The 8,325-nt window shown below is 56.9% G+C and overlaps 1 protein-coding gene across 1 annotated transcript in view; it reads left to right on the top strand.

Annotated features, from left to right (window-relative positions):
* Nucleotides 1-4,328: 4,328 nt before the first annotated feature.
* The window catches only part of SLC4A1 (solute carrier family 4 member 1 (Diego blood group)), a 14,906-nt gene continuing 10,909 nt past the window's right edge, over nucleotides 4,329-8,325 (top strand). The window contains exons 1-3 of the mRNA XM_039220927.1: nucleotides 4,329-4,392; nucleotides 7,824-7,906; nucleotides 8,031-8,121. Coding sequence (XP_039076858.1) covers nucleotides 7,892-7,906; nucleotides 8,031-8,121 — 106 coding nt within the window. The 5' untranslated portion in view covers nucleotides 4,329-4,392; nucleotides 7,824-7,891. The remainder of the gene's footprint in view (nucleotides 4,393-7,823; nucleotides 7,907-8,030; nucleotides 8,122-8,325) is intronic.

Here is an 8,325-nt window from a genome sequence, read left to right as displayed (position 1 = left end):
TAATAGAACTCTGGATACATGCCTTCCCCAAATAAAGACTACATTTCCCAGGCTCTCTTGAAGCCAAGTATGAAGACTACATTTCCCAGGCTTCCTTAAAGCCACGTATAGCCATGTGACTGAGTGCTGGCTAATGGGGTACAAGCAGAAAGAGTCTCCAGGAAATATCCTGTAAGAGAAGGGGCACATCCTTCTTTGCCCTTTCCTCCTCCCTGCTGGCTGGAATGCAGAAGTGATGGCTGGAGCTCAAGCAGCCATAAAGAACCATGAAGAGAAAGCCATATGCCAAATGTGCCGCTGAATAGAAGGTCCCTGGGTGGGGTCCCTGACCCTGCAGAGCGCCATGCCAGCCTGGGACCTCCAGCCTCCAGATTTCACATCAAAAAGAAATAAACTGTTTTGGTTAAATCACTGAGATTTAGAGTTTTCTCTTACAAACAGTCCACCCTAATTTTCCTTGACACAGTAATAGAGTGGCTGGGAATTATCTCTAAATGGATGGTCGAAGAAGATCTTTTGCGGGGGTAACATTGATCTAAGGTCCAAATGGCGAGAAAAAGCAGCCAGGGGACCCTGGGGAGGAGCGTCCAGGCAGGGTGGGGAGAGATGGGCAAGAATGATGCAGTTGCCTTCATGGAGCAGCAAGAGGTGCATGAGCAAAGGGGCAGAGTGGGCTGCAGTAGGGAGTGAGTTTCACCCCACATTGGGGGAGACACAAAGAATTTTACACAGGGGAGTGGTGTTTTCTGATCCATTTCTAAAAAATCTTTTTAAAGTTTATTTAGCTTTTGAGAGACAGAACACAAGCTGGGGAGGGGCAGAGAGAAAGGGAGACACAGAATCCAAAGCAGGCTCTGAAGGGGCTCGAACTCATGGACTACGAGATCAAGACCTGAACCAAAGTCAGACGTTCAACTGACTGAGCCACCCAGGCGCCCCTGATCTGTTTCTTTCTTTCTTTTTTTTTTTTTTAATTTTTTTACATTTATTTTTTTTTAATTTTTTTTTTTTTGTTTTTTTTTATTTCTAGTAGAGAGAGAGAGACAGCGTGAGCAGGGGAGGGTCAGCGAGAGAGGGAGTCACAGACTGAAACAGGTTCCAGGCTCTGAGCCGGCAGTCAGCACAGAGCCCGATGCGGGGCTCGAACCCACGAACCGCGAGATCATGACCCAAGCGAAAGTCGGACGCTTAACCGACTAAGCCACCCAGGCGCCCCTACATTTATTTATTTTTGAGAGACAGAGTGTGAGCAGGGGAGGGGCAGAGAGAGATGGAGACACAGAATCTGAAACAGGCTCCAGGCTCTGAGCTGTCAGCACAGAGCCCGACGTGGGGCTTGAACTCACAAACCCGTGAGATCATGACCTGAGCTGAAGTCCGATGCTTAACCAACTGAGCCACCCAGGTGCCCCGGCCCTGGTCTCTTTCTAAAAAGTCACTCTGAGTGCTGGGTGGCACCTAGGGGGTCCGAGTGAAGCCAGGAGACCAGATGGGAGGCTCCTGGGGTGACTGAGGAGTGGGGTGGTGGGGTATAGGACTCCAAGGGAGAAGGGCTGGGTTCATTCATCCCTGAGCACCATTCCAGTTCCAGTCCCAGCCCCCACCTCCTCTATTCTCCCCCCCCACCCCGCCCACAACAGCCCTCACCTGCTCTAATGATGACTGGTCCCTTCACAATGTGCAGGGATTACTGCTCCTCTTCCATTAACCCCCGAAACGGCTCTACACCCCCAACTCACACGGTTCCTTATACCCCTGGTCTTTCCACCTGGGAGGCCTTGCTCCCTCTTCTCCTGCTGAACTTTCCTGAGACTCAGCTCAGAAGACTCCCTGGGGACATCTCCACTTTCCAAATCACTCATCCCGCAGGCCCCCCAGACTTTGTTCACACACTGTCATTGCACTGTGTTAGGTGCCGCCGTCCCCACTGGGTGTGAGCTCCATCCCCACAGCTCCTTCTCCCTCCACAACTCAGTCCTTTACCCTTGACCTTGGCTCCCAGCCTTCCAGATTATGCTTCCTGTCTTCATCTCAGTAGGTCTTCCCAGCAGCCCAGAGAGGAAGATCAAGAGTGGAGAGATGATATGGCCAGCTCCAGGTCACAAAGTGACCAAGGTCGCAAAGCCTCCTGCCCTCCCAGTTCCATTGAATCCAATGTCCCAGCCATGGGGTGCTTCCGCGTGGTTTGAGTCCCCGGTCCGTGAGGGCACGGGAAGTCATATCTTCACCAGGGAGTACCCATGGACCCCTCCAGCTCACCTGGCCAGACCCTATCCTCTCTGCCAGCCTCCTGCCTCCCTTCAGTGGGTCACCCCACGCCATCTGGACATCCCCTCACCTCAGCGGCCACTGCACACCACAGTCCTCTTTGCCCCGAATGTGAGCCCAGGTCTTCCCTTCAGTGCCTGCTGGGGACTGTCCAGCAAGGCTTTGCTGGGAAGTGGGTACTGAAGAGCCCATGTGAGACTCTGACACGTGTCTGCCTTCCTTAGTCATGGACCCACACTGCTCCACCTCATTGCCAAGCTCACAGCAAGGGACAGCTCCCCAAATTCCCATGACATCCCTCTTTCTCTCGTGGGATCTCGGCCTCTGCTCCTTCAGGCCAAGAAAGAGAAGATAGCCTCCTTTCCGCGGCCACTGCCTCACCTCTCACTCAGGACTGATGACATCCCGGGACGATGGGAAGAGAGGAAGTCTCGTCCCCTCAGGAGAACCACGCTGTCTGCCCAGAGGTCCTCCTGCTGGGACAACTCGTGGTCTGGGCTGCGTGGTCTGGCAAAACATCGTATGGGAAAGGTAACCAAATCACTGCTCACGTGTCTTCCCCAGGCCCAGCCTGGGGGTCCACCCTCGGCTTACCTTGTTCCTGCTGACCCTTGGCCTTGGCTCCCAACCTTCCATGAGCACAGACTTGGACAAAGACACCATGGACCTTGGGAAGGGGAACGGAACCTGGTGGGCTCTTCCCTTAGCACTAGGAAGTCAGCGGGGCGGGGGGGGGGGGCAGGTGGAAGGGAAGGGGTGGCAAGAAAGATTCCACTTGACTACTCTGTCACCCTTGTGGCCTTCTCCATGAACTGGGGAGGCTGTGAGGACCGGGTGTGACTACCAGGTGAAGCCCCCAGCACAGTGGTCACACACAGGAGAAATAGCCTCCACGCTCCGGCCCCTTTCCTTCTCTGCGGTGCAGGCTTGCGTTGAGACCCAGGAAAAGGTGGTGAAATTGCTGGATATGCCATCCCTCTGTCCCTTTCTGAGCCGGAAGCAGGGACTCCCCAGCCGGGAGCCACAGAACCGGGTGCTCTCACTTTGTGTTAAGGACACCGAAGCCCAGAGAGGGCAGGCACCCGTCCAGGGTCCCACAGCCAGTTAGTTTGGGTGCTAGGCTAGGATGGCTTCCTCTCTCGGCGCCCAGAGCAGTATCTGCAAACGCCCCTTTCTGTCCGCTTTCAAGCCTCTCTTCATTCTTGCCAATCTGAACTCATCCTTCAGTCTATGCTTCTTTAGCAACCGGGGCCCGGGAACAGGTGACCGGCCCCAGCACCCCCAGGAGCAGAGGCAGCCCCGCTGGGGGCTGGGGTGTGGGCAAGGGCATGGCGGGGGCCGAGAATGCAGGCTGCTCTGGCCTGGGGGCCTGGGCCAGGCTGCCGACAGAGGAACCAGTGTGCCCAGACATTGGGGCTTTGTGAGCTGGGAGCTCTGTGTGGGGAAGGTTGTTTTTGTTACCCTGACATTGTTTCAGGTTGACTGAGTGGCAGAGCTTTAGCATCCAGGGGCTGGCTCTTTGGAGGCATCCGGGGTCTTGGGGAGAGAGTGGCCGGGGAGCCCTAGTCCGGGGCAAGAGGGGGAAGGGGCTGCCTGGACCCTGTGTACCCTGAGCAGGTCCCCATGGGCAAGGCCACAGAGCAAGAGCGAGCTCTGAGGGAAGACGCCACGAGAGAAGACAGAAGTTGCCCATGCAGCTCGGGACCAGAGCAGAGGAATCTGGCCAGAGCGAGGATGGCCAGAGCGAGGACCGGGGCATCTAGAAGCTGGGGCAGACCTGCCACGAGGCTGGGAGCTCGAGAACCCAGCCGTCCAACCCTAGTCCACGAAAGAAGACCAGGAGAGTCCTTGGGGACTAGCCGGCTGGGGTGGGGTGGGCCAGACTCACAGCTGTCCAGATGTGCGTGAGAGATAACTCTGTTTACTGGGCACCCAGAAGGAGCCGGGCGGGGGGTGGGAAGGGGCTCCCGGGACCGTGGGGCGGGCAGATTAGGAGGCGGGGGCATGAGTCAGGGGTTTGGGAGCCAGGACCTGGTGCTGTTAGAGCAGGTGTGAGCTCAGCTGCTTGCAGAGAACACCGGTGGCTTCCGGAGTGCACTGAGGGACCCCGAGGCTCGTGAGCAGGTAAGCAGGGCTGGGAGGGGCTGGGGGCTGTCCCATGGCACCTGTCCCGAGGGTTTCTGCAGGTGCACAGCCTGAATCTGTGTCTAGGTGGGCATAGGCGCCCAGTCTCCAAAGGGGGGGGGTGCAGGTGGGTGGGTTGAGCACATAAGATGTGTGTTGCTACCCCTAAGGGCACCAGCCCATCAGCACCAGCAGCTGGAGAGCGCAGGGCTGCGGGTGTTAGGAAAAAGCAGCTGGCACGTGGCAGCAGAGGTTATGTGTGGCTGGGTGGAGGTGGGGGGCCAATCTGATCCCCCTTCAAATGTGGGTCCTTGTCAGGCTCCTATTTACCAGCCTCTCGGGTTGCACCGGTCTTACAGCCCAGCTCCCTCTTTCCTCCATGTGTGGGGACCCACAGGCCATCGCATCTCCCTCTTGCAAGGAAAATTGTCCACTGACACCGATTCCCCTATGGGATACTTCCAGGGTGTTGACCGGGCAGACCTGGCCCCGTCCCTGTGCTAGAGAGTGTTGTTTGGAGGGAAAGGAGGAGTCCCCCATCACCCAAGGAGCTCAAAACATTTCGGCTAATTCCATGGGATCTGAAGGAAAATCAGAGAGACAGAGATGAAGATAGCAAGTCTGACTTTGATCCCCAGTGCAGTGATGACAATGGCAAACGTTTACACTGACCTGGTTATGTGTCAGGCGTTATTCTAAGCGCTTTATGTAGATCAATTTAATGCTGCCACAGGCCTGTAAGGTAGGTATCAATATTACCCCACTTTACAGACAAGACAACCAAGGCACAGAGAGGTTGAGTCACTTGCCCAGGGTCACACAGTAAGTGGCAGGGCGAGGATCTGAACCCAGGCAGACTGACTGCGGAGTTCATGCTCTTAACCACTAGCACGAAACAACTCAGATCTGTTTTCTCTTCTGGGAGACAAGCTTGGCATGATGGCTAGAGATGTAGTTGGAGTTAGCTGGGTCAGGATTTGCCCCCGACACCTACCTCCCAGAGGACCCAAACAAGTCAACCCCTCTGAACCTCAGCTTTCTCATCTGTAAAACGGGGTTTCATGACATTACCCGTTTCATGGAGGAGCTTGGGGACTGTAGGAGATAAGGGCATACAGCTTTGTGCGATGTGGGAACGATTACACAAAGGCAGTGCTACGCCACTAAGGAGCCCTCCCCATCATCTGTCACCCCCCCCACCCCAGCCTCTGCCAGCTGTGCTACACCTCCCGGGCTCCAGATGCCCTGCTCACCCTTATCTGGCCTTGCCCTGGCTGACTGACTGGCCAGGTGTTTGGGAAGCTTCCAGACATAGGACAGTGATCGGGTTCCAGGCTCTTATCAGTTCAAGGCCTGGGGTTGGCTGGCAACACCCAGCAATCTGGGTGGTGGGTATGCCCTGTAAGGCCCCAGAGGAGTTCAAGGCATCTCCGTCCTCATCTCTTCTCTCACTGAGGTCTCAGAAACCTGGTGGGAAGGCCCTCCCATTGTACAAATGGGATGACTGAGGCCTGGAGAGAGGCTGGGGACTGCCCAAGGCTGTTCAGCCTGTCGGTGGCAGATAGGCGGTCCCTCTGACCAACCCACCTCTCAGACAGGAAATGGAGGCCACAGTCCCAGCCGCGCGGTGGGACTTTTAGCACCCTTGAGGCTTAATACCCTTGAGATTGCCAGGGATCCGAGGCCCGGGTCAGGGCAAGGTCAGAGAAGGAAGAAAGAAAACAAAGATGGGAGAAGGGGAAAGAGAGGGACAGAAGAGGCAGAGAAAAAGCTGCGTGACTAGGGTCCTCAAGGGTCCGTGGCCTGGTCATCACTTCCCGTATGACCACCGCGAGGCAGGGACCCCTGCCTTTCTCAGTTTGGGCGGGGGGGGCTCTATCATGCCCTCTCCCTATCCCTCGGGACTCCGGCACCCCCCGGTCCTCGAAAAGGAATCTGTCTGTCCCATTCTCTCTGTGTGTCCTTCCTGCCCCCTCCCCTCAGCGCCCAGCTTTGTTCCTTCCCCACCTCTCAGCCCTTCACATCCCACCCCAGCTTCTTGGCCCCGCCCCAGGGTCCCCCTCCTGGGACCTGTCTATCCCCAACCCTATGGGCAGGTCCTTCCTACCCCTCATTCTGCCTTACGATCCTTGGCACCCAACACGTTCTGCTCCTTTCTTGTTGGTCTGGGGGACCTGTTATCTCCTGAAGCCCTTACCTGTCGCGTGTTCCCAGCCTGCCATCCCAGTCAGGGCTGGGGGGCTTCTCGAGAGGAGGGACAGCGTCTTGTTGATCTCAGCTCCTTGCGGGCATGGAGTGGGCATGTCTGTCGACGTGACTCGAATCGCTATGGTCGAAACACCCTGTGCTGCAATGGGTGAGGGGGAAACGGAGCCCCTCCACGCCCAGTCCGGGGCCACCCTACTGCTCCCTTGGCGCTGGTCCTCACATTCCTGGAGCGGGCATGCCCTCCTCTCTGCCAGAGCCACAACGAGGCAAATGGAAGCGCAGGGCTCAGCTGTCTCTTGGCCGAGCCCGTCATCCTGAACCCCAGTCCCAGAAGCACAAGCCTGCAGGGCGGAGCCATGCTTACATTCATCCACAACATAGTTATTGATGGCAACCTATGTGGCAACCCTTCTGCCAGGAGTAGGGGATTCAGGGGGGACCGAAACATGGACCTGAGCACTCGAGCCGCTTCCTTACTAGAGGCATCCTCAGATGATGTATTCACAAATGAATCAAAAACCCAGAAAATAACAGATTGGGCTAGAGAATGTGAGGGTGGTCAGGAAGGGACTCTGAAGAGCTGAGATGTGGGAAGGAATGAGGTGTGTGGGGGGAGTGGCACCTGGAATGTGAGCAACTGCACGTGCAAAGGCCCTGGGGAAAGGGCTCATAAGGCCAATGGGATAGGTGGGGAGCGAGTATGAGAGATGGAGTGGGGGAGATGGTGTGGAGGAGAGAGACAGGGCCACGTCGTTCAGCACCTGTGCGCCACTCTCAAGGGCGCTACAGCCCCACGCCCAGCAGAAAGTAGCCGTTTCTGGGGGAAAAGGGTATGTTGTGAAGACACTCGGGGGAGCCAAGCTCCTTGAAGAAGAAACAGGTCATGTCCCTGGAGTTGGCTAAGTCCTGAGGATGGACAGGAAACGATGCCAGTGAGGACTGGTGGACGGAGGAGGGAGTTGAATCTGAAGGCCACCCCATCTTCTCAAACACCCTTTGATCGATGCCACCCAAGTTCCCCCCATCTCTTTGGGCCCCCCATAACCAGACCTCAACCTATAGATCTAGCTCCTTCCTCCAGGCCCCTCTGACACTTCCTTCCCCTGAGCCCACTGTCTCCCAAGACCTGGGATCCCCCTTCACTCAAACCCCTCTGGGGGGCGGGGGACCCAAAGAGCGTGGGATGTCCTGTGTCTCACTCAGCCTGTGCTGCCCCACTTTAGGGACCCGCAGTGTGGGTTATGCTGGGGGTGTGGATCGCCGTGGACAAGTGAGAAATCTGGACGGCACCATGGGGGATTTGCAGGTGAGTCTTTTGTGGTGCCTGCAGGGCTCCTATCTCGGGGCCCTGGGAACCCAGCCCTGGTCTCCCCACTTCACGGTGGCTCAAGAAGCCTGTCACAGCCCGGCCCTGCTGGCCCCGTCCACAGGACGATTACGAAGAGGAGCTGGAGGACACTTTAGAACGGGAGGACTATGAGGAACCAGATGTCCCCGTGCTTCAAGAGGAGGAGCCAGTGGGTGAGCACCATCTCTCCTCTTGTTGGGATGAGCTGCTGAGCCCGAGACCGAGGCGGGTGGGGAACTTGCCTTCTCCCTTCACCACCACCTCCCCAGCCCCAGGGCCAGTTTGCCCACAATCCTGGCTGATTGAAGGATAAACAGAGTTTTGTTTGAAATGATCACAGGGGGTGACTGCGGGGGGGGGGGGGGGGGGGGGGGGGG

Source organism: Hyaena hyaena, unplaced genomic scaffold (genome assembly GCF_003009895.1).
Source record: "Hyaena hyaena isolate Hyena2069 unplaced genomic scaffold, ASM300989v1 scaffold_925, whole genome shotgun sequence".
In the NCBI taxonomy this organism is placed as follows: domain Eukaryota; kingdom Metazoa; phylum Chordata; class Mammalia; order Carnivora; family Hyaenidae; genus Hyaena; species Hyaena hyaena.
This window is presented reverse-complemented; position numbering and strand designations above follow the sequence as displayed.